Genomic DNA, 26963 nt, shown 5'->3' with positions numbered 1-26963 from the left:
GAAATCCTTGCGCCCCTCTACTTAGCAATTTCCTAGCCCAAATGACCGAAATCAAAGCAGATGAGGCTAACCTACCCCTTATGTCCAACCTTAAGATTGCCTCACCAGGAATGCGGAATTCTACCACTTTCGTTTTACAATCCAGTTGGGCATTATACTTGGCTAGCCAGTCCATACCCAAGATCACATCATACCCCTTAATGACCAAGCTTATCAAGTCCCTTAACAATCTCTTCTCTCCTACCCACACTTCACAATCCCTATAAACCATACTAGTAACCAAACGTTGATTCCCTGTAGGTGTACTAACTTCTAGGTCGTATGGTAAACTAGCAGGTTTTATATCAATGCCACACATGAAATCAGGGTTAGGAGTAGGGTTCTGACCTTGTTGCTACACCACTTGTGCCAGCAGGTTAGTCATTTGCTGCATAGCGGCAGCTATTTGCACGTTGGGGTCAGGATTAGGTCCAGATAAGGTTTCCCTAGTACCCCCATCCGGCGTAGGTTGTCTATTCCCGCGCCCACGTCCCCGTCCACTCCGTGTACCTTCCATGAAATCTATTTGGGCTAGGCAAATGTACTAAACCAATATAATAACAATGCATGTAAGTAACACCCAAAAACTTTTACAACAACATATATATACATTCCAAACAAGGTCAAACAACACACATATAAACAACCAGTCAAGTCAAGTACCAACATAGACAATCCCCGAGGGAATGGCCTCATCAAAAGAAATATACACGTAGCTAATCCAAACGTACAAAACGATTAGCTAAGGCTCTTTTCCCTATCCGCCCTATATGCACACAACCATCCAAAAGACCTAGGAGTTATGATCTAATCCGTCGTCGGGCTAGTAGACCTACCCGACGGGGTGGATTCAACCCCAGCCCCGGGCCCCGAACACGAGGCCTCGTCGCTCTCGTCATCGGTCAAATCATCACAGAGGTGCAGAATACATTCCGCGCTCGCTTAGTCTCACGCTCACGTGCCTCCCTAAGCTGAGTGCACAGGTCATCCACCCGATCCTCTACCTCAAGCACATCGTACAATAAATCCTTGATTCGTTTGGCTTGTTTCTCATTGTCCGCCCTCAACTGATTCACCTCGGTCTCAAGCCTAGAGTTATCTGCGGCCAACTCCTTACGTTCCTCCGCCACAGCCAACACTAAGGCATTAGGGTAGGCGTACGTGTGTCGACACTCGCAACGTCGGAGGCGGTTAGCCGGGCTCCAACGCACAACGGCCCCTCTGGGTCGGATTTGGTACGGAATCACCGGAAGCACCCCCTGCGGTCGCTCCCCAGTAGGGCTACCACTAGGCTCACCACTTCTGTCCATCCTACACCAAAAGAATAATTAGCATCAATAATCTTAACGGACACAATCAAAAGAATCCTCAAATCGAGCATTTCTAATACACCCAGGCCAATTCAAACCTAGGCTCTGATACCACCTGTGACAGCCCCACCTTCCCCTAAGGCAAACCAAAGGGGTTAGCGGACTGCCTGCCCAACTCTCGCCGAGACTAACGGTTTAGCTTACATCGATCTAAATCATTCCGGAACATACCAACGCGCGTAAACAAGTCAAAATCACAAAATAAGAAAAACAGAAAAAAAAATCGGAGCCGGCCATGAACAGTACCGGCCACGTCAGAATCTGGCCAAACATCACGCAAACATACACATCTTGAAATTCAACATTTACATACCAAAATGGCATACAAAATTATCCCATAAGTTTATACATGTACGGTTGCAAATTACAATTCAACGATGGGTTGGGTCAAAATGAGTTTAGGGTTTTGCCCAAAAGGAGCTATTCAAAATATATTTGCACATAAGCTCGACTCGGCAATCCATATTCAACGCCTTTCCAAAAGTATTCAATTTCCTGTAAGGAAAAAACAAAAGGAATAGAGTGAGCTTACGCCCAGCAAGATACTATCACTCAAACAACCAAGTTCATATAGGCATAGAGCTTTTCAATCCAATTCATCAAAAGTAAGCCAAGAGCACGCATCAATAGGGTTGATAAAAGGATACGGACGGCTCTCAAGAGCCCCTTTCCTCGCTTATATGCTTGATCGGACATCATTGACCCTCAGTCAATGTTTACAAAGCAACCCACCGTAGACTCCACATTACTTCCATTCCTTCCACTCAACATACCCCTATCGGGCCCGAACTCCAAACAGTAGAAATTTGGTAATACTCGAGTATACCGGAATCAAGAGTCTCACTACTACAAGATTCCATATAACAGTCCCCATGGCTCGTCAATTTTCACGACCAAGCCTTCGCCGACTCGATTCAATCGACTACCAATGGGGTTGAGCTCAGTAGTAACAGTAATGGCCGTTGGATACTTGTCCAAACGACACCAAATCTAGTATATCAGGTATCATTTAAATACCACAGTGAAATAGTAAACAGTCGTACATAGTACCAAAAGGGGTGAGAGCGATCAAGTACACTCTCACTTTAATCAGTTTCAATGGCCAATAGGCCCTCAAGGTGTGACGACCCCACTTCTCCCAAGGGCGAACCCAAGGGTATCGGCGGGCCGCCTGCCTAGCTCGCGCCAGGACTCAAAACTTAAAGCAATAAAACTAGATAAATCGAGAGAGCACTATATACAATATATACAATCCCAAAAGTTATATTTACATCTTCAAAAGTCTCGAGTCAAACCACTCTAATACACTATAACCACAACCAGCAAAAGATAGACCCTAAGAAGGGTTCTTATACAAACCACCAAAACAAAAACAAACATGCTAGATGTCTCACTATTACAAACAACCTAACTATACTAGCGGCAGAGTCCCAAAGTTCCCCGCGTCGTCCCCTGCTAAGGAAAACAAAGGAAACGGGGTAAGCTAGAAGCTTAGTAAGTAAACAGGGGGTAAAAGCATAAATTCACGTAGCAACAATTACACATTTAGAGTAAAGCAAAAGCAGAAAAGAACAACATCATATAATAAGGATACGGGTGGCTCCAAAGCCAATTCATGTGTCATGTATGATCTCCTGCCGACACTCCGTCGACCACACTCAATGGTCCGTAGAACTTCACTTGTACACCCACCGACACCTTATCACCCTCACTGGCCAGTCACCTCACAAACTTGCCCGGGCGAACGAAATTGAACTTGCTGCGCAAGCTCGGTTCACAAACTTGGTCACCTTCTCGGTGAACCGGATTCACAAAATTGGTTCATAACATGAACCTACAAACTTGGTGATCTCAGACTAAGTTGGACTGACTTCGACCAAGCCCTAACCGGCTCGAATAGTCCATCTAGGTCATGAGATCGGGCCCCAAACTCACAAACTTCACAAAATTTATTCAAAAGTCACCCCGAGCCACAAGCTCAAGGGGTTTAGTTCCAAAATGATTCATATACATATGTCATGTACAAATAGGTGCGAAAATTAGGGTTTAGGTCGAGTGCGATAAAGTACACCCTCGCCTAGGTACCCTTTTCATACATATCGAAACACATAACAACTAACACGTAAGCGCGGCCTGAATACTTACTCAAAATACCAAAAGTAGTACAAAGGCGGAATTCACTTTGTGTGTTGGCTAGTAGTGGGCCCCACCGGCTCCGCCTAGCTCACCACTGTCTGAAATCGAAGATTATGTCACAATATATCACAAACGGCAACTAACGTACTTAAAACAAGCAAAACGGCAAAATTGGCACGCGCAAGTGCGGAAACGACAAAAATGGCACACGCGCGCGCGCGGAACGGCAAACGGGACGGCCAAATCTGCCATCTCAAACCGTTTTGGTCAAACGTTAGGCTAGGAGTGTCGGATCAAGGTACATGAGGTACCGTTGCGAAGCTAAGAGGAAGGGCTACAACTTCCCTTTAGACATCTCAACCCAGATCTCAATAGATATAGGTCAAAAATGCACGAAATTGTGCCAGCTGTTTCATTGCGAGTTACCAAACAGGCCCTGTTTACAAGGCCGTAACTCATGGCTCAGAAATCGAAATCAAGAAATTCCAAAGGCGTTAGAAAGCTGGGACATAAGGCTAAAACTTTCATGTTTTGGCCAAGACCTGAATCCATTCAGAACAGAACGAAAATCGAGTGCCAAAATACCCGTCAGAACTGTCCAAATACCGGGCAGTTCTGACGATCGATATTGTTTTGATCAAAACCGGAGCTACGGAACTCAGATTTCAACGTACTTTATACCGTTTCGAAGCTGAGACCAAGATCTAAATTTCTTATGAAGGAGTTGACACCCAAATCGTACTGTATCAAAACCGAAAGATCACGGGCAGAAGCTAAACTAAAAGACGTACCAAATCTGATGTTCAAAACAGGCTTGAGCATTTCATCTATAACTCATGATACACTAATCCGTTTAACCTGAGATTTTACAGGCATACACAGGACTCAAGGGGTTACAATGTTGAAGAAGGCTACTCAATCTAGTTTCGAGTGCAACCAGGTCGAAAGTGCAATATACTATACCAGAATCGCAAAAACAGATTCACAAAACGTATTCTAGTGCAAACATCATAACTCAGCCTACACAAGTCCAAATCCAGAAATTCCAAAGGCATATGGTAGCTAATACATCAAGCTACATTTCATTCGAAGACCATAACAACTAATTCTGAAGCAATACCAGCCAAAACAACCAATTACAAGTGCAGTTTTCACATTCTGATCAACCCAGAACAGCAACAGTAAAATCGACATATCTCACTCTACACTACTCCAAATGACCTGAAATTTTACAGGCACCTCAAACACATCAATACCTACAACTTTCATGTTTTAAGCAAAGGCCAATTCGGCCTCTATGTAGGAGATACAAAACCGGACAGAAAAGGGGGTGGTGAAACCCTAAGTTGCTGAAATTTCCTCCAAATCCAAAATTACTTGCAATTATCACTCATTTGCACTTACTAGAGTCATTACCCCTCATTTCCAATCATCATACATAGCCACATCATAGTGATCATATGCAACCAGCAAAAATTCCAAATAAATAGAAAACTTCATCAATCTTAACTAAAATCAAGAAATAGTCCACAAAATCACACTCATAACAACCACAAGTCATTTATTAAGCATCTTTAGATAGAAGAGAGGGGTTCCATAGTCACTTACCTTAGAACCAAAGAAGAGAGACCACTTAGCACCTTAAGCTTCCAAACAACTCCACACAACACCTTACAAGCACTAAACTAAGAGGTTTTATGGAAGGAATTCAAGATTAAACGGTTAAGTTGTTGATTTGGGCAAGATTAGAGCAAGGAATTGAGAGAGGTTTTCTTCCTTCTTGCAAGAGAGAGGGCCGGCCAAAGGTAAGAGAAAAATGGTGATTTTTGGTTAATTTTAAGATATTTAACCAATTGGGTCAAAAGTCAAAAAATGGAATAGTAAATCTTATTGTAAGAGTTAATCTTATGGTGACACTTGTCACCTTTTATGAAATATCTACCTAACTTTTCTCTCTCATATCAATCCAAATTGCAATCTCTACTTATCTCTTAACACCCGGTAAATTAAACCCAGTATTCGAAACTTAACCTAATCGGCCGAAATTTTCCGAACTTTTCGCACTCGTGGGTCCCACGTTCGATATACGTTGTTAATTTCTCAAAAACCAACTAATACTAGAAAAATCATCTAAAAACTCCATTTACTCAATAAAAATTATCTGGGGAATTTTTCTAATACAGAAAAATGTAGAAAAGACGAGTTTCCAATCTTAACCGGAAATTAGGGTTTTTGTTCACTTCGGGTTTCTAACCTTCTTAAACTTAATTAATCTATACAAAATGGATTAAATCCTATACTTACCCACACTAAAACACACATTAACATAACTAACTTTAATCACCACTCAAACTTGTTCGAATACAAAACTAGGGTTTAAATCTTACTCCCTACTTAGGGTTTTCGAAATACTCACAAAACCAAACGTTACCGCCTAACTAATGAATATATCAACGTAGAACGGACTGGGGCCTCACAATCTCCCCCACTTAGGACAATTTCGTCCTCGAAATTAATTCTTTGGTCGAAGCGTACCTTCGAAACCTGCCGAAGGATTAATCATCTCAGGTTGACCCATCGCATAGACCCTGGCTGGCCCTTTGGCTCGATTTTCCCCTGCATTTGACGGCTTAGCGGTAGTCCCTTCAGTCGGTTGCTTAGGTTTCTCCTTTTGTGACTTCGGGCACTGGGCGATCAGATGTTCTGCACTACCACACTTATAGCATCTTCGGATCGAACTGTTCTTCCAGCAGTTTTCGTCAGTGTGATTGGCCCCACAGAATCCACAGATTGGCTTAATGCCCGCACTAGGCCCTCCACGCTGGGCACTCCTCTGGGGCTCTTGCCCTACTCGACCTCTTCCAAAATTACCCTGGTTTAGGGTTCCTGCGGGTCGAGGACCATCTGTTCCTTGACTCTTCTTAGAAGGTGGCTCACTTTGCGAGCTCTGTCCAGTCACAAAATGGCTCGAATCGGGTTGTCTTCGTTTCCTCTCATGAAAGGATTTTACCTGTCCCCTAGCTGTCTCAATCCGTTGTGCTTTTTCTAATGCCTGACCAAACGTATCCAACTGAGCAGCTGCAAGTGCCTCCTGGATCTCCACATTTAAACCTTGAACGAAGCGGCGGATTCGTTTTCGTTCCGTTAGCACTAACTCCGGGGCAAAACGAGAGAGCTTTGTAAACTGGGTCTCATACTCCGCTACACTCAATGTCCCTTGACGCAGGCGGATAAAATCGTCTTCCCGTTTCTCTTGTACAATGGGAGGTAAATATTTTTCGTTAAATTCTCGTGTGAAATTGATCCAGGTCCAAGGGGTCTGTTCCCGCTCCCATTTGGCTCTGATCACGTTCCACCAGGCTCGGGCGGCTCCTTCAAACTGGAACACAGCAAAAGATATCTGCCGCTCTTCCGAATACCTAAGCGCGGCAAATATATCGAGCATACGGTCCATCCAGGTTTCGGCTAGATCTGGATTAGGTCCTCCTAGGAACTTAGGAGGTGCAAACTTTTGGAACCGTTCTAAGGCACGGTCCTCGCCCTCATGATTATGTCCCGGATTATGTCCAGGGTTTCCAACAGCATTCCCGTGGCCCTGACCCTGTTGGTCAATCATACGTTCCATCAAGTCAGCCATTCGCTGGATGGCTGTAGCTACTTGGTCTGGCTCTTGTTCATGTTCCATTTCAGGGCCTCGTCCTCGCCCTCTACCTCCCCCTCGAGTACCGGAGGCCATTTAGTGTACAAGTCTATAATTCGGAACAATACGTATGCTTATTATCCAGATTATGAGCAAAAGAAGAGACACAAAACTTATACACAAAAGGCACAAAAAGGCAAGTTCAAAATTCTATTCAAATATATACACGTATTTACAAAGTCACACCAAAAGATTTACACATTACCGACCTCCAGTCGGTACAAAACCCAATATACACGAGCACTCCGGCTCCAAAAATCTAGTTAGTCGGCCAAGTAACAAAAGGAATTAGCCGAATTAGTTCTAACAAAAGTCATACACTAGCTAAGCAAAAGTACAAAAGCGACCCTAATCGCCTCCCCTAGGGCCCAGGTTCCCAACGGAACCTAACGTGTCCACCTCGTCCATCCTCTCCAGACCGGTGGCTCGTGGCGGGGCCTCTGCGGCTAAATCTAGTAAGAGCTCGCAGTCAACAGACATACTCCGAGCCCTGTCCCTCAGCTGCCTCTTCATAGCGAAGAGGTGCTGGTGTGTGTCCTGAAGCTGACGGTGCAAAGCATCCGTCCTCTCTCTCTCCTCTCGGAGACCCCGCTCCAAGTATCCCACACGCCTCGCCTGCTCACGGCCAACCGCTCTAGCCTCGTCTAGCTGTGCCCTCAGAGTCTCGACCGTCCTGTCGAGGTAATAACGCTCGTCATCTAATGCTATGACTACCTCGTCGGGATAGCCATACGTAGACCAACACGCGCAGGGTCGGCGCGACACCTGGCCGAATGGGGAGTACAAAGTGTAAGGCTCTCCCAGCCTCTGCCTATAACGGATCGCCCGCTTACGCAGCGCTCGATCCTCTGGGCCCCTCCTACTCGGAGGTCTCGGTCCCACACCACTGGGTCCCGCATCACTCGAACCGCCCGGATACATACCTACAAAACATTAAGTCGTCAGTCAACCGGCATTTCAGCTTAAAAGATATCATTCAACTTAAAAGAATCAGATATGCCTAGTGCCTATCACGTAGGTCCCACAATTGCCCAAGTCCTCTAACCTAGGCGCTCTGATACCAACTGTGACGACCCCACTTCTCCCAAGGGCGAACCCAAGGGTATCGGCGGGCCGCCTGCCTAGCTCGCGCCAGGACTCAAAACTTAAAGCAATAAAACTAGATAAATCGAGAGAGCACTATATACAATATATACAATCCCAAAAGTTATATTTACATCTTCAAAAGTCTCGAGTCAAACCACTCTAATACACTATAACCACAACCAGCAAAAGATAGACCCTAAGAAGGGTTCTTATACAAACCACCAAAACAAAAACAAACATGCTAGATGTCTCACTATTACAAACAACCTAACTATACTAGCGGCAGAGTCCCAAAGTTCCCCGCGTCGTCCCCTGCTAAGGAAAACAAAGGAAACGGGGTAAGCTAGAAGCTTAGTAAGTAAACAGGGGGTAAAAGCATAAATTCACGTAGCAACAATTACACATTTAGAGTAAAGCAAAAGCAGAAAAGAACAACATCATATAATAAGGATACGGGTGGCTCCAAAGCCAATTCATGTGTCATGTATGATCTCCTGCCGACACTCCGTCGACCACACTCAATGGTCCGTAGAACTTCACTTGTACACCCACCGACACCTTATCACCCTCACTGGCCAGTCACCTCACAAACTTGCCCGGGCGAACGAAATTGAACTTGCTGCGCAAGCTCGGTTCACAAACTTGGTCACCTTCTCGGTGAACCGGATTCACAAAATTGGTTCATAACATGAACCTACAAACTTGGTGATCTCAGACTAAGTTGGACTGACTTCGACCAAGCCCTAACCGGCTCGAATAGTCCATCTAGGTCATGAGATCGGGCCCCAAACTCACAAACTTCACAAAATTTATTCAAAAGTCACCCCGAGCCACAAGCTCAAGGGGTTTAGTTCCAAAATGATTCATATACATATGTCATGTACAAATAGGTGCGAAAATTAGGGTTTAGGTCGAGTGCGATAAAGTACACCCTCGCCTAGGTACCCTTTTCATACATATCGAAACACATAACAACTAACACGTAAGCGCGGCCTGAATACTTACTCAAAATACCAAAAGTAGTACAAAGGCGGAATTCACTTTGTGTGTTGGCTAGTAGTGGGCCCCACCGGCTCCGCCTAGCTCACCACTGTCTGAAATCGAAGATTATGTCACAATATATCACAAACGGCAACTAACGTACTTAAAACAAGCAAAACGGCAAAATTGGCACGCGCAAGTGCGGAAACGACAAAAATGGCACACGCGCGCGCGCGGAACGGCAAACGGGACGGCCAAATCTGCCATCTCAAACCGTTTTGGTCAAAAGTTAGGCTAGGAGTGTCGGATCAAGGTACATGAGGTACCGTTGCGAAGCTAAGAGGAAGGGCTACAACTTCCCTTTAGACATCTCAACCCAGATCTCAATAGATATAGGTCAAAAATGCACGAAATTGTGCCAGCTGTTTCATTGCGAGTTACCAAACAGGCCCTGTTTACAAGGCCGTAACTCATGGCTCAGAAATCGAAATCAAGAAATTCCAAAGGCGTTAGAAAGCTGGGACATAAGGCTAAAACTTTCATGTTTTGGCCAAGACCTGAATCCATTCAGAACAGAACGAAAATCGAGTGCCAAAATACCCGTCAGAACTGTCCAAATACCGGGCAGTTCTGACGATCGATATTGTTTTGATCAAAACCGGAGCTACGGAACTCAGATTTCAACGTACTTTATACCGTTTCGAAGCTGAGACCAAGATCTAAATTTCTTATGAAGGAGTTGACACCCAAATCGTACTGTATCAAAACCGAAAGATCACGGGCAGAAGCTAAACTAAAAGACGTACCAAATCTGATGTTCAAAACAGGCTTGAGCATTTCATCTATAACTCATGATACACTAATCCGTTTAACCTGAGATTTTACAGGCATACACAGGACTCAAGGGGCTACAATGTTGAAGAAGGCTACTCAATCTAGTTTCGAGTGCAACCAGGTCGAAAGTGCAATATACTATACCAGAATCGCAAAAACAGATTCACAAAACGTATTCTAGTGCAAACATCATAACTCAGCCTACACAAGTCCAAATCCAGAAATTCCAAAGGCATATGGTAGCTAATACATCAAGCTACATTTCATTCGAAGACCATAACAACTAATTCTGAAGCAATACCAGCCAAAACAACCAATTACAAGTGCAGTTTTCACATTCTGATCAACCCAGAACAGCAACAGTAAAATCGACATATCTCACTCTACACTACTCCAAATGACCTGAAATTTTACAGGCACCTCAAACACATCAATACCTACAACTTTCATGTTTTAAGCAAAGGCCAATTCGGCCTCTAAGTAGGAGATACAAAACCGGACAGAAAAGGGGGTGGTGAAACCCTAAGTTGCTGAAATTTCCTCCAAATCCAAAATTACTTGCAATTATCACTCATTTGCACTTACTAGAGTCATTACCCCTCATTTCCAATCATCATACATAGCCACATCATAGTGATCATATGCAACCAGCAAAAATTCCAAATAAATAGAAAACTTCATCAATCTTAACTAAAATCAAGAAATAGTCCACAAAATCACACTCATAACAACCACAAGTCATTTATTAAGCATCTTTAGATAGAAGAGAGGGGTTCCATAGTCACTTACCTTAGAACCAAAGAAGAGAGACCACTTAGCACCTTAAGCTTCCAAACAACTCCACACAACACCTTACAAGCACTAAACTAAGAGGTTTTATGGAAGGAATTCAAGATTAAACGGTTAAGTTGTTGATTTGGGCAAGATTAGAGCAAGGAATTGAGAGAGGTTTTCTTCCTTCTTGCAAGAGAGAGGGCCGGCCAAAGGTAAGAGAAAAATGGTGATTTTTGGTTAATTTTAAGATATTTAACCAATTGGGTCAAAAGTCAAAAAAATGGAATAGTAAATCTTATTGTAAGAGTTAATCTTATGGTGACACTTGTCACCTTTTATGAAATATCTACCTAACTTTTCTCTCTCATATCAATCCAAATTGCAATCTCTACTTATCTCTTAACACCCGGTAAATTAAACCCAGTATTCGAAACTTAACCTAATCGGCCGAAATTTTCCGAACTTTTCGCACTCGTGGGTCCCACGTTCGATATACGTTGTTAATTTCTCAAAAACCAACTAATACTAGAAAAATCATCTAAAAACTCCATTTACTCAATAAAAATTATCTGGGGAATTTTTCTAATACAGAAAAATGTAGAAAAGACGAGTTTCCAATCTTAACCGGAAATTAGGGTTTTTGTTCACTTCGGGTTTCTAACCTTCTTAAACTTAATTAATCTATACAAAATGGATTAAATCCTATACTTACCCACACTAAAACACACATTAACATAACTAACTTTAATCACCACTCAAACTTGTTCGAATACAAAACTAGGGTTTAAATCTTACTCCCTACTTAGGGTTTTCGAAATACTCACAAAACCAAACGTTACCGCCTAACTAATGAATATATCAACGTAGAACGGACTGGGGCCTCACAATCTCCCCCACTTAGGACAATTTCGTCCTCGAAATTAATTCTTTGGTCGAAGCGTACCTTCGAAACCTGCCGAAGGATTAATCATCTCAGGTTGACCCATCGCATAGACCCTGGCTGGCCCTTTGGCTCGATTTTCCCCTGCATTTGACGGCTTAGCGGTAGTCCCTTCAGTCGGTTGCTTAGGTTTCTCCTTTTGTGACTTCGGGCACTGGGCGATCAGATGTTCTGCACTACCACACTTATAGCATCTTCGGATCGAACTGTTCTTCCAGCAGTTTTCGTCAGTGTGATTGGCCCCACAGAATCCACAGATTGGCTTAATGCCCGCACTAGGCCCTCCACGCTGGGCACTCCTCTGGGGCTCTTGCCCTACTCGACCTCTTCCAAAATTACCCTGGTTTAGGGTTCCTGCGGGTCGAGGACCATCTGTTCCTTGACTCTTCTTAGAAGGTGGCTCACTTTGCGAGCTCTGTCCAGTCACAAAATGGCTCGAATCGGGTTGTCTTCGTTTCCTCTCATGAAAGGATTTTACCTGTCCCCTAGCTGTCTCAATCCGTTGTGCTTTTTCTAATGCCTGACCAAACGTATCCAACTGAGCAGCTGCAAGTGCCTCCTGGATCTCCACATTTAAACCTTGAACGAAGCGGCGGATTCGTTTTCGTTCCGTTAGCACTAACTCCGGGGCAAAACGAGAGAGCTTTGTAAACTGGGTCTCATACTCCGCTACACTCAATGTCCCTTGACGCAGGCGGATAAAATCGTCTTCCCGTTTCTCTTGTACAATGGGAGGTAAATATTTTTCGTTAAATTCTCGTGTGAAATTGATCCAGGTCCAAGGGGTCTGTTCCCGCTCCCATTTGGCTCTGATCACGTTCCACCAGGCTCGGGCGGCTCCTTCAAACTGGAACACAGCAAAAGATATCTGCCGCTCTTCCGAATACCTAAGCGCGGCAAATATATCGAGCATACGGTCCATCCAGGTTTCGGCTAGATCTGGATTAGGTCCTCCTAGGAACTTAGGAGGTGCAAACTTTTGGAACCGTTCTAAGGCACGGTCCTCGCCCTCATGATTATGTCCCGGATTATGTCCAGGGTTTCCAACAGCATTCCCGTGGCCCTGACCCTGTTGGTCAATCATACGTTCCATCAAGTCAGCCATTCGCTGGATGGCTGTAGCTACTTGGTCTGGCTCTTGTTCATGTTCCATTTCAGGGCCTCGTCCTCGCCCTCTACCTCCCCCTCGAGTACCGGAGGCCATTTAGTGTACAAGTCTATAATTCGGAACAATACGTATGCTTATTATCCAGATTATGAGCAAAAGAAGAGACACAAAACTTATACACAAAAGGCACAAAAAGGCAAGTTCAAAATTCTATTCAAATATATACACGTATTTACAAAGTCACACCAAAAGATTTACACATTACCGACCTCCAGTCGGTACAAAACCCAATATACACGAGCACTCCGGCTCCAAAAATCTAGTTAGTCGGCCAAGTAACAAAAGGAATTAGCCGAATTAGTTCTAACAAAAGTCATACACTAGCTAAGCAAAAGTACAAAAGCGACCCTAATCGCCTCCCCTAGGGCCCAGGTTCCCAACGGAACCTAACGTGTCCACCTCGTCCATCCTCTCCAGACCGGTGGCTCGTGGCGGGGCCTCTGCGGCTAAATCTAGTAAGAGCTCGCAGTCAACAGACATACTCCGAGCCCTGTCCCTCAGCTGCCTCTTCATAGCGAAGAGGTGCTGGTGTGTGTCCTGAAGCTGACGGTGCAAAGCATCCGTCCTCTCTCTCTCCTCTCGGAGACCCCGCTCCAAGTATCCCACACGCCTCGCCTGCTCACGGCCAACCGCTCTAGCCTCGTCTAGCTGTGCCCTCAGAGTCTCGACCGTCCTGTCGAGGTAATAACGCTCGTCATCTAATGCTATGACTACCTCGTCGGGATAGCCATACGTAGACCAACACGCGCAGGGTCGGCGCGACACCTGGCCGAATGGGGAGTACAAAGTGTAAGGCTCTCCCAGCCTCTGCCTATAACGGATCGCCCGCTTACGCAGCGCTCGATCCTCTGGGCCCCTCCTACTCGGAGGTCTCGGTCCCACACCACTGGGTCCCGCATCACTCGAACCGCCCGGATACATACCTACAAAACATTAAGTCGTCAGTCAACCGGCATTTCAGCTTAAAAGATATCATTCAACTTAAAAGAATCAGATATGCCTAGTGCCTATCACGTAGGTCCCACAATTGCCCAAGTCCTCTAACCTAGGCGCTCTGATACCAACTGTGACGACCCCACTTCTCCCAAGGGCGAACCCAAGGGTATCGGCGGGCCGCCTGCCTAGCTCGCGCCAGGACTCAAAACTTAAAGCAATAAAACTAGATAAATCGAGAGAGCACTATATACAATATATACAATCCCAAAAGTTATATTTACATCTTCAAAAGTCTCGAGTCAAACCACTCTAATACACTATAACCACAACCAGCAAAAGATAGACCCTAAGAAGGGTTCTTATACAAACCACCAAAACAAAAACAAACATGCTAGATGTCTCACTATTACAAACAACCTAACTATACTAGCGGCAGAGTCCCAAAGTTCCCCGCGTCGTCCCCTGCTAAGGAAAACAAAGGAAACGGGGTAAGCTAGAAGCTTAGTAAGTAAACAGGGGGTAAAAGCATAAATTCACGTAGCAACAATTACACATTTAGAGTAAAGCAAAAGCAGAAAAGAACAACATCATATAATAAGGATACGGGTGGCTCCAAAGCCAATTCATGTGTCATGTATGATCTCCTGCCGACACTCCGTCGACCACACTCAATGGTCCGTAGAACTTCACTTGTACACCCACCGACACCTTATCACCCTCACTGGCCAGTCACCTCACAAACTTGCCCGGGCGAACGAAATTGAACTTGCTGCGCAAGCTCGGTTCACAAACTTGGTCACCTTCTCGGTGAACCGGATTCACAAAATTGGTTCATAACATGAACCTACAAACTTGGTGATCTCAGACTAAGTTGGACTGACTTCGACCAAGCCCTAACCGGCTCGAATAGTCCATCTAGGTCATGAGATCGGGCCCCAAACTCACAAACTTCACAAAATTTATTCAAAAGTCACCCCGAGCCACAAGCTCAAGGGGTTTAGTTCCAAAATGATTCATATACATATGTCATGTACAAATAGGTGCGAAAATTAGGGTTTAGGTCGAGTGCGATAAAGTACACCCTCGCCTAGGTACCCTTTTCATACATATCGAAACACATAACAACTAACACGTAAGCGCGGCCTGAATACTTACTCAAAATACCAAAAGTAGTACAAAGGCGGAATTCACTTTGTGTGTTGGCTAGTAGTGGGCCCCACCGGCTCCGCCTAGCTCACCACTGTCTGAAATCGAAGATTATGTCACAATATATCACAAACGGCAACTAACGTACTTAAAACAAGCAAAACGGCAAAATTGGCACGCGCAAGTGCGGAAACGACAAAAATGGCACACGCGCGCGCGCGGAACGGCAAACGGGACGGCCAAATCTGCCATCTCAAACCGTTTTGGTCAAACGTTAGGCTAGGAGTGTCGGATCAAGGTACATGAGGTACCGTTGCGAAGCTAAGAGGAAGGGCTACAACTTCCCTTTAGACATCTCAACCCAGATCTCAATAGATATAGGTCAAAAATGCACGAAATTGTGCCAGCTGTTTCATTGCGAGTTACCAAACAGGCCCTGTTTACAAGGCCGTAACTCATGGCTCAGAAATCGAAATCAAGAAATTCCAAAGGCGTTAGAAAGCTGGGACATAAGGCTAAAACTTTCATGTTTTGGCCAAGACCTGAATCCATTCAGAACAGAACGAAAATCGAGTGCCAAAATACCCGTCAGAACTGTCCAAATACCGGGCAGTTCTGACGATCGATATTGTTTTGATCAAAACCGGAGCTACGGAACTCAGATTTCAACGTACTTTATACCGTTTCGAAGCTGAGACCAAGATCTAAATTTCTTATGAAGGAGTTGACACCCAAATCGTACTGTATCAAAACCGAAAGATCACGGGCAGAAGCTAAACTAAAAGACGTACCAAATCTGATGTTCAAAACAGGCTTGAGCATTTCATCTATAACTCATGATACACTAATCCGTTTAACCTGAGATTTTACAGGCATACACAGGACTCAAGGGGTTACAATGTTGAAGAAGGCTACTCAATCTAGTTTCGAGTGCAACCAGGTCGAAAGTGCAATATACTATACCAGAATCGCAAAAACAGATTCACAAAACGTATTCTAGTGCAAACATCATAACTCAGCCTACACAAGTCCAAATCCAGAAATTCCAAAGGCATATGGTAGCTAATACATCAAGCTACATTTCATTCGAAGACCATAACAACTAATTCTGAAGCAATACCAGCCAAAACAACCAATTACAAGTGCAGTTTTCACATTCTGATCAACCCAGAACAGCAACAGTAAAATCGACATATCTCACTCTACACTACTCCAAATGACCTGAAATTTTACAGGCACCTCAAACACATCAATACCTACAACTTTCATGTTTTAAGCAAAGGCCAATTCGGCCTCTATGTAGGAGATACAAAACCGGACAGAAAAGGGGGTGGTGAAACCCTAAGTTGCTGAAATTTCCTCCAAATCCAAAATTACTTGCAATTATCACTCATTTGCACTTACTAGAGTCATTACCCCTCATTTCCAATCATCATACATAGCCACATCATAGTGATCATATGCAACCAGCAAAAATTCCAAATAAATAGAAAACTTCATCAATCTTAACTAAAATCAAGAAATAGTCCACAAAATCACACTCATAACAACCACAAGTCATTTATTAAGCATCTTTAGATAGAAGAGAGGGGTTCCATAGTCACTTACCTTAGAACCAAAGAAGAGAGACCACTTAGCACCTTAAGCTTCCAAACAACTCCACACAACACCTTACAAGCACTAAACTAAGAGGTTTTATGGAAGGAATTCAAGATTAAACGGTTAAGTTGTTGATTTGGGCAAGATTAGAGCAAGGAATTGAGAGAGGTTTTCTTCCTTCTTGCAAGAGAGAGGGCCGGCCAAAGGTAAGAGAAAAATGGTGATTTTTGGTTAATTTTAAGATATTTAACCAATTGGGTCAAAAGTCAAAAAATGGAATAGTAAATCTTATTGTAAGAGTTAATCTTATGGTGACACTTGTCACCTTTTATGAAATATCTACCTAACTTTTCTCTCTCATATCAATCCAAATTGCAATCTCTACTTATCTCTTAACACCCGGTAAATTAAACCCAGTATTCGAAACTTAACCTAATCGGCCGAAATTTTCCGAACTTTTCGCACTCGTGGGTCCCACGTTCGATATACGTTGTTAATTTCTCAAAAACCAACTAATACTAGAAAAATCATCTAAAAACTCCATTTACTCAATAAAAATTATCTGGGGAATTTTTCTAATACAGAAAAATGTAGAAAAGACGAGTTTCCAATCTTAACCGGAAATTAGGGTTTTTGTTCACTTCGGGTTTCTAACCTTCTTAAACTTAATTAATCTATACAAAATGGATTAAATCCTATACTTACCCACACTAAAACACACATTAACATAACTAACTTTAATCACCACTCAAACTTGTTCGAATACAAAACTAGGGTTTAAATCTTACTCCCTACTTAGGGTTTTCGAAATACTCACAAAACCAAACGTTACCGCCTAACTAATGAATATATCAACGTAGAACGGACTGGGGCCTCACATATTATAGTTTGATCTTTTGAGATCTCGCTAAGCATACTCGAACAGTATCGCCTCTTTATACGTGTTTGGTTCCAGATCCGAGTGGGTGTAAGTTGGATGGAGGAAGTAAGTGGAGCACTACGGTTGTGACGACCCTACTTCTCCCAACGGCGAACCCAAGGGTATCGGCGGGCCGCCTGCCTAGCTCACGCCAGGACTCAAAAGTTAAAGTAATAAAACTAGATAAATCGAAAGAGCACTATATACAATATATACAATCCCCAAAAGTGTTCTAATTACATTCTTCAAAAGTACCTGCTCATACTATTACATCCTTATAATTATAACCAAAACCAAAGAGTAGACCCTAAGGAGGGTCCTTATACAAACCACCACAACAAAAACAAACATCCTAATCTCCAACTATTACAAGCAAACCTAACTATACTAGTGTATGTGCCAAAAGTCCCCGCGTCGGCCCCTGCTAAGGAAAACAAAAGGAGAGGGGTAAGCTATATGCTTAGTAAGTAAACAGGGGCAAAAGCGTAAATTTCACATAACAACAATTACACAGTAAGAGTAAAGCAAAAGCAGAAAAGTAACATCACATAATAAGGATACAGGTGGCTCCAAAGCCAGATCGTTTGCCATGCGTGACCTCCTGCCGACACTCCGTCAACCACAAATAATGGTCCGTAGAACTTCACTTGTACTCCCACCGTACACCTTATCACCCTCTCTGGCTAGACACCTCACAAACTTGCTCGAGCGAATGAAATTGAGCTTGGTTCACAAGCTCGGGTCACAAACTTGGTCCACATAATCGGTGAACCGGATTCACAAACTTGGTGACCTCAAACCAGGTTGGACTGACTTCGACCAAGCCCTAACCGGCTCGAATAGTCCATCTAGGTCATGAGATCGGGCCCCAAACTCACAAACTTCACAAAATTTACTCAAAAGTCACCCTGAGCCACAAGCTCAAGGGGTTTAGTTCCAAAATGATTCATATACATATGCCATGTACAAATATGTGCGTAAATTAGGGTTTAGGTCGAGTGCGATAAAGTAAATCTTCGCCTAGGTACCCTTTTCATACATATCGAAACACATAAGCAACTAACACATAAGAGCGGTCTGAATACTTACTCAATGAACAAAAGAGCAAAAGTTCGAAATTTGTGCCGCGAGGAGTAGCTAGTAGGCCCCACCGGCTCCACCTAGCTCACCACCGCCTGAAATAGAAGATTGCGTCACATAACATCATAAACGGCTACTAATATGCCTAAAACAAGCAAAACGGCAAAATCGGCACATACGAGTTTGACAAAATTTGAGTAAATTGACTGGAATCGGATCCCTTTCCTCTTCCTGGTCCTTTCTATTAAATAAGAATTCCTGTACAATCTATTTTTGGTAAACCCCTATATATACTTGATTGATTGACCTAATATACAGCTATTGTAACTGATTTTCTATTCTAGGTAAGAAATATATACAGATTTTAGCCATAATGTCTGTCATAATCTGCCATAATCTTTCCCATAACCTCTGCCATATAATCTGCCATAATCTATACAGATTTTAGCCATAATGTCTGTCATAATCTGCCATAATCTTTCCCATAACCTCTGCCATATAATCTACCATAATCTTTCCCATAATATCTGCCACAATCTCTGCCATTGATACCATTGATATCCCCCCTCAAATTGATGCTGGCTGATCAATAAGCATCAATTTGTCAACAAGAAAGTGATGACGATTTTTGGAGAGAGCTTTAGTAAACACATCCGCAATCTGGAGATCAGTGGGGATATGCGGAAGAGAGATGACCTGAGCATCATATGATTCACGAATAGAGTGACAATCCACTTCAATGTGTTTGGTACGCTCGTGAAATACTGGATTAGCCGCAATTTGAATTGCACTAGTGTTGTCGGCATGGAGCGGTGTAGACCCTTTTTGAGGAAACCCGAGCTCACCTAACAATCCACGGAGCCAAACAATTTCAGAGCATGCAGAAGACATAGCACGATACTCAGACTCCGTAGAAGACTTAGACACCCTGTCTTGCTTCTTGCTTTTCCAGGAAACGAGAGAAGTACCAAGGAACATGCACCAACCAGTAACTGAACGTCTAGTATCAGAACAACCAGCCCAATCAGCATCACTATATGCAATCAGGCGAATAGGAGAGTTTGCTGGAAAGAAAAGACCACGAGAAGAAGTGCCTTTCAAATAGCGAACAATGCGGCGAACAGCTGCCAAATGAAGGTGCCGAGGTGCTTGCATAAACTGACTAACTTGTTGAACAGCAAAAGAGATATCAGGGCGAGTAATAGTCAGGTAGTTTAGACTACCCACCAGCTGTCGATATAAAGACGGATCAGAGATAAGATCACCTTCATCATGACGATACTTAACATTCACTTCCAAAGGGGTATCAACGGATCGACCATCTTGAAGACCAGCCAAAGCAATTAACTCCCGAATGTATTTGTGCTGGGTTAAGAAAATACCGGTGGAACTAGAATATGCCTCAAGACCTAAAAAATACTGTAAAGAACCCAGGTCCTTCATATGGAAACAACGTTGAAGATGGTCTTGAAGTTGAGAAATCAATGCATAATCAGTCCCGGTAATAACAATATCATCAACATATACAAGAAGTATGACAATGCCTTTAGATGTCTTGCAAAGGAACAAAGAGGAATCATACTGGCTTTGGACAAAGGAGAAACCAAGAAGTGTGGAACGAAATTTATCAAACCAAGCACGTGGAGCTTGTTTCAAACCATAGAGTGATCGTTTCAACTTACAAACATCACCTGAAGGTGTGGAGAATAACCCTGGTGGTGGAGTCATATAAATGTCTTCTTTCAGATCTCCATGTAAAAAGGCATTCTTAACGTCCATCTGTCGCAGTGACCATCCCTTAGAAGCAGCAATGGAAAGAACAAGTCGTACTGTAGTCATCTTTGCTACAGGAGCAAATGTCTCCTCATAATTGATTCCATATTCCTGTCGATTACCAAGGGCCACGAATCTCGCTTTATGTCTATCAAGCATACCATCGGACCGTAGTTTAATGGAATAGACCCATTTACAGCCAATGGGTTTTACACCAGTAGGACAAGGTATGATGTCCCAAGTATGATTCTCCAAAAGAGCTTGAAGTTCTTCGTCCATAGCTTTTACCCAACATGCATGTTTAGTTGCTTGAGAATAAGAGGAAGGTACTGCAGTGTCAACTAAAGCGGCAGAGAAACCATACCTATCAGGAGGTTTGCTGATACGGGAAGATCGTCGCAGAGTCATCGAATCATCAGAAGTGGTAGGCAGTGGAGCAGGATCGGGAAGGATTTCTACTGATGGAGGTCGTCGACGTTGATAGACAATGCCAGGTCTAAATCGTTGAATTGGTGGAGAGATGTCATCAAAGCTAGGAAGAACAACATTGTTGGAAGGAAAAGTGTGCTGCTGAAAATAGTACTCATGCTCAAAGAAAATGACATGTCGAGAGACGCGCAAACGATTAGCAACAGCATCATAACATAAGAATCCTTTTTGAGTGGTGCTATATCCTATAAAGGCACACCGAACTGACTGAGCTGCAAGCTTGTGGCGCTCATGAGGTGGTAGGTGAACAAAACAAACACAACCAAATATGTGTAGCATGTGATAATTAGGATGTACACCAAAAAGACGATTATAAGGAGAATCAAAACCCAATTGTTGAGAAGGCAATCGATTAATCAAATACACAGCAGTTGACAAAGCTTCAACCCAAAATCTAGGGGGTACAGAAGATTGCAAGAGTAATGTTCGAACCATATCCAACAAATGGCGGTTTTTGCGTTCAGCCACCCCATTTTGTTGAGGGGTATAAGGACATGATCTCTGAGATACAATCCCTTTGCGTTGCAAGTAGGCTTGGAAGTCATGTGACACATATTCCCCACCATTATCAGACCGTAAGATCTTAATACAAGTGGAAAACTGTGTCTCAATGTAAGCCACAAAGGTTTGAAAAATAGTAAACACCTCAGCTTTAGTGCGCAGGAAATATATCCATGTGAACCGACTATAGTCATCAATGAATGTCACAAAGTATTTATACTGCGCATGTGAAATGACAGGAGTAATACCCCAAACATCACTATGTATTATCTCAAAGCATGCACTAGCACAACCAACAGAAGTAGGAAAAGGTAACATCTTACTCTTCCCCAATTTACACACAGAACAATCAAGAGATGATGCATGAGCAAAACCTTGATCTTTAGCACCAAGAAAACCACGCTTTATTAAAATAGATAAAATGACATTATTTGGATGACCCAATCGTCTATGCCAAATTTCAGCCTTATTGTCAACAATCATAGAGGCTAAAGATAAAGTTCTAGGAACAGTAAATTGCAATGGAAATAATCTTCCCACTCTAGGCCCCTTCGCGATTACCTTCCCCGACATCTGGTCCTGCACAAGACAACCACCACGAGAGAAATGTACATCACAATGATTCTCCACTAGCTATCCAACAGAGATTAAATTAGTAGACAACTTAGGAGCAACAAATACATGGCGAAAAGAATGTCCAATATCACCAATAGTTGTAATTGGAAGATTACTACCATTAGCAATCTGAATATTTTGGCAACCAGTATATGGCCGCAAATTTTGTAAAAAATCAGATGAACCAGTCATATGATTGGTCGCTCCTGAGTCGATAAACCAAGTAGATGAAGCTGGCTTACCTTGACCTTGAAGTCCAAGGGCAGAAAATGCAGTAAGAATCATCTGCTGGACCATTTCTGGGGTCATAACAGTCTGGCTGGTAGTAGATGTAGGACCAATAACAGGAGCATCTGGAACAGTAGCTTGAAAAGCTTGGGTTCGCCTGTTTTCCGGACGTGTAGGACATTCCTTGAGAATATGTCCACTTTGCTTACAGTAACTGCAGAATTTCTTACCACAATTGCGAGCAATATGGCCAAACTCCTTGCAGCTGTAGCACTGCATTTGTCCCTTTCCTCTATTCCTTCCTTGTGCAGCATAAGCAACATTGACAACCTCTGATGTCCCACCAGCTGCACTTAGAACTGACTGTGTAGCCAATCTTTGTTCTTCCCGTAACAATTCACCGACACACATATCCAAAGAAGGAACTGGATTTCGATTCAGCAATCCACCCCGAGCAGTCTCAAATTCTGGCCTCAGTTTCATCAAAAACTGATCACGCATGCTAACTTGATGAACTTTTTGAAAGCTTGCTAAGGCCTCCTTAGGTATCTCAAAGTAGATGATATCAGAATATTCACCCCACAGATTTAGAAATGCAGAAAAATATTGCTCAATAGAGAGATTACCTTGACTGAACTTACTGATATCAAGTTCAAGCTGAAATCGTCTTGCAGTGTTGTGTTGATGATATATGCGTTTCAGAAAATTCCATATCTCCTTTGCAGTATTAAATGAACGTAAGCTGTTCACCATATGAGGTTCAATGGATGCTAAAATCCATGAAATAATTCGTGAATCATTTGATTCCCATTGACTTATTTCTTTCTCAGTTCCAGAAGCAGTAGAAGACCCATCAATGTGACCCCAAAGCTCCTTCCCTTTCAGAAACATTCTGAACTGAAATTCCCATGTTGCATAATTCTTCCCTGTAAGTCTGACACCCAAAGTCTCTGCAGATTGTCTTCCAAAAGAATTCTCAGCAGCCATTCTTAACAAAACTCAAATGCAAATCCGAAATCACAGATTGATAAACTAAGAAATATCAAAACCAGAATGTTGATTAGAAATCAACCCAAAAAGCTATAGAAAAAAAAATACTCAAAATATCTTATAGATTCAAAAGGTAGGCTGTGATACCATGACAAAATTTGAGTAAATTGACTGGAATTGGATCCCTTTCCTCTTCCTGGTCCTTTCTATTAAATAAGAATTCCTGTACAATCTATTTTTAGTAAACCCCTATATATACTTGATTGATTGACCTAATATACAGCTATTGTAACTGATTTTCTATTCTAGGTAAGAAATATATACAGATTTTAGCCATAATGTCTGTCATAATCTGCCATAATCTTTCCCATAACCTCTGCCATATAATCTGCCATAATCTATACAGATTTTAGCCATAATGTCTGTCATAATCTGCCATAATCTTTCCCATAACCTCTGCCATATAATCTGCCATAATCTTTCCCATAATATCTGCCACAATCTCTGCTATTGATACCATTGATAGAGTTTGGAAACGGCATACGGAAACGGGAATGGTAACCTAATCGCTTTGCCGTCAAAACTGTTTTGAGTCTTATTGAAGCTACGAGTATCAGATCAAGGTACATGAGATACCGTTACGAAACTAAGAGGAAGGATTACAATTTTCATGAGACATCTCAATCCGAATCTAAACAGAAATAGGTCGAAAGTATAGAAAACTGTTCCAGGAATTCGCACTCTAGAGTAACAGACAGGGTATGTTTGCTGGACCATAACTCCCAGCTCACAAATCCAAATCAGGAATTTCCAAAGGCATTAGAAAGCTGAGACATAAGGATAAAACTTTGATGTTTTGGCCAAGACCTGAATCCACTCAGAACAGAACAAAATTTAAGTGTCAAAGAACCCGTCAGAACTGTCCAGATTCAAAAGTAGTTCTGACGATCGATCTTGTTTTGGTCATAACAGGAGCTACGGAACTCGGATTTCGACGCACTTTATACCATTTCGAAGATAAAACCAAGATCTACATTTCTTATGAATGAGTCAATACTCAGATCATACATTATCAAAACAGAAAAATGCACGGTCAGAGGCTAACTTCAAAACGCAGCACAAACTAATGCCTAAAACAGGCCTGAGTGCTCTGTCTATAACTCAGAATACACTAATCCGTTTGACCTGAAATTTTACAGTCATATTCAAGACTCAAAGGGTTACAATATTGAAGAAGGCCACTCAGTCCAGTTTCAAGTGTAACTAGGTCAAAATGCAATATACTACACCAGAATCGTAAAAACAGGTTCACAAACCGCATTCTGGGTCAAACATCATAAGTCAGGCTACCTAAGTCCAAACCAAGTAATTCCAAAGCCATCCAAAAGGTAAGATACAGGGATACATTTCATCAGAAGACCTCAACAATCAATTTTGAAGCATTCCAAACCAAAATAACCAATTACAATCGCAGTTCGCAGGTTCGGGTAGAAACAGGACAGCAAGGTTAATTCCATCTTTTCACTAGCTACGCTACTCCGATTGACCTGAAATTTTGCAGGAATCTCTAAAATATCATTCCCTACAATTTTCATGTTTTAACCCAAGGCCAATTCGGCCTCTAACTATGTGCTACAGTGCCAGGCAGAATGAAGAACAATGAAACCCTAATTTTCTAATTTTCTTTCCAAAACAGAAATTTCTTACAATTAACCACCATATACACCTTCTAGCTTCATCCTATATCATTTCCCATCATCATACATGACCATATAATAATAATCATAGAAAAACAGAAAAATCACCAATAATTATAAAACTTCACCAATTCAACCCAAAATCATGAAATAGCACCCACAATCATCACCTCAACTCACATAAGTTACTAAGTAAACATTATTGGAAAGAAAAGAGTAGTTTCTTAGTCACTCACCTTATAAAACAAGAAAGGAAGCAATTCAACACCTTAGCTTTCCAAACAACTTCACCAATCACTTCAAAATCACCAAGTGGAGGAGTTTTGTGGAGCAAAACCAAAATGAAACGGTAGGAGTGAAAGATTGAGCAAGTTTGGATCAAATTTTTGGAGAGCTTTTTTTTTCTTTTCTTCCTAGGGAGGGCCGGCTTCAAGCTTGTTATTTTTGAGGATTTTTGGGTCAAATTTTTGAGTTATCTTGGTAAAATGGTAAAAGCATGAATAGTAAGTCAAAAGTAGGATTAAATCTCTAAGTGACACATGTCACTTTCATTAATTGCTTGCCTAACTTTTGTCTCTCTCACACCTATCCACTTGGTACCTCTAAATATCTCATAACACCCGGTAATTCAAACCCAGTGTCCAAAACGTAACCTAACTGGCCGAATTTTTCCGAACTTACCGCACTAGTGGGTCCCACGTCCGATATACGTTCTTAATTTCTTCAAAAACTAACTAATACTAGAAAAATCATCTAAAACCTATATTTACTCATAAAAATTATCTGGGGAATTTTGTAATAAAGAAAATGTAGAAAAGGCGGGCGGTTAATAAAATAAACCCTAGAAACGTAGAAAATTCTCGGGTTCTCGCACTCCTTCTTTCGGGGCGTCACAACCTCCCCCACTTAGAACAATTTCGTCCTCGAAATTGATTCTTCTGTTCAATGCGTACATTCAAAGTCCACCGAAGGATTAGTCACCTCAGGTTGACCCATTGCATAGACCCTTGCTGGCCCTTTGGGTCGATTTTCCCCTGCATTTGACGGCTTCATTGTGGTTCCTTCAGTCGGTGGTTTGAGTCCTTCCTTTTGCATCTTAGGGCACCGGGTAATCAGATGTTCGATGCTACCACATTTGAAGCATTTCCGTTCCGAACTATTTTTCCAGCAATTTTCATCGGTGTGATTGCCCCTACAGAAACCACAGGTTGGCTTAGTGGCCGTGCTTGACCCTCCACGCTGGGCACTCCTCTGGGGCTCTTGCACTATCTGACCTCGCCCAAAGTTGTTCAGAGGTCGTACAGGTCGTGGACCGTCTGTGCCTTTACTCATCTTAGCAAGTGGCTCGTTTCGCAAGCTCTGTCCAACCGTGGAGTCATTCGAGCTGGGTTGCCTCCTTTTCCGGTCATGGAAGGCTTTAACCTGTCCCCTGGCAGTCTCAATCCGCTGTGCTTTTTCTAGTGCCTGGCTAAATGTGTCCAGCTGTGCGGCCACTAGTGCTTCCTGGATCTCCACATTCAAGCCTTGGGTAAAACGGCGAATTCGCTTTTGCTCTGTTAGTACCAGCTCTGGGGCAAAGCGAGAGAGTTTAGTGAACTGAGTCTCATACTCCGCCACACTAGATGCCCCTTGACGCAGGCGGATAAAATCATCTTCCCGTTTTTCTTGCACAATGGGAGGTAAATATTTTTCATTAAATTCCCGTGTAAAGTTGATCCAGGTCCAGGGGGTTTGTTCGCGCTCCCACTTGGTTTTAATCACGTTCCACCAGGCTCGTGCGGCCCCTTCAAACTGAAAGACCGCAAAGGATATCTGCCGTTCCTCCGAATACCTAAGCGCAGCAAATATGTCTAACATACGATCCATCCAGCCCTCGGTTAGGTCAGGATTAGGTCCACCTATAAACTTAGGAGGTGCAAACTTTTGGAACAGTTCTAAAGCACGGTCTTCTCTCTCATGATT

At 42.8% G+C, this 26963-nt stretch overlaps 1 protein-coding gene across 3 annotated transcripts; it reads right to left on the bottom strand.

Annotated features, from left to right (window-relative positions):
• Positions 1-21981: 21981 nt before the first annotated feature.
• Positions 21982-23228, bottom strand: LOC140007462 (uncharacterized). 3 transcript variants are annotated; one of them, XM_072050180.1, is made up of 3 exons: positions 22941-23228; positions 22329-22854; positions 21982-22050 (listed from the first exon to the last, which is right to left on the bottom strand). In XM_072050180.1, exons 2-3 carry the CDS (start codon positions 22813-22815, stop codon positions 22013-22015), a joined length of 525 nt encoding a protein of 174 aa, XP_071906281.1. In that variant the 5' UTR covers positions 22816-22854; positions 22941-23228; the 3' UTR covers positions 21982-22012. The 3 variants fall into 3 exon arrangements, with proteins under 3 accessions (XP_071906281.1, XP_071906283.1, XP_071906282.1); XM_072050182.1 differs by having other exon boundaries at positions 22956-23228; XM_072050181.1 differs by lacking the exon at positions 22941-23228 and having other exon boundaries at positions 22329-22907.
• Positions 23229-26963: the final 3735 nt, after the last annotated feature.

This window comes from Coffea arabica, chromosome 5c, assembly GCF_036785885.1.
Source record: "Coffea arabica cultivar ET-39 chromosome 5c, Coffea Arabica ET-39 HiFi, whole genome shotgun sequence".
Lineage (NCBI taxonomy): Eukaryota > Viridiplantae > Streptophyta > Magnoliopsida > Gentianales > Rubiaceae > Coffea > Coffea arabica.
The sequence above is the reverse complement of the archived record's forward strand: the minus strand, read 5'-3'. Positions and strand labels throughout refer to the sequence as shown.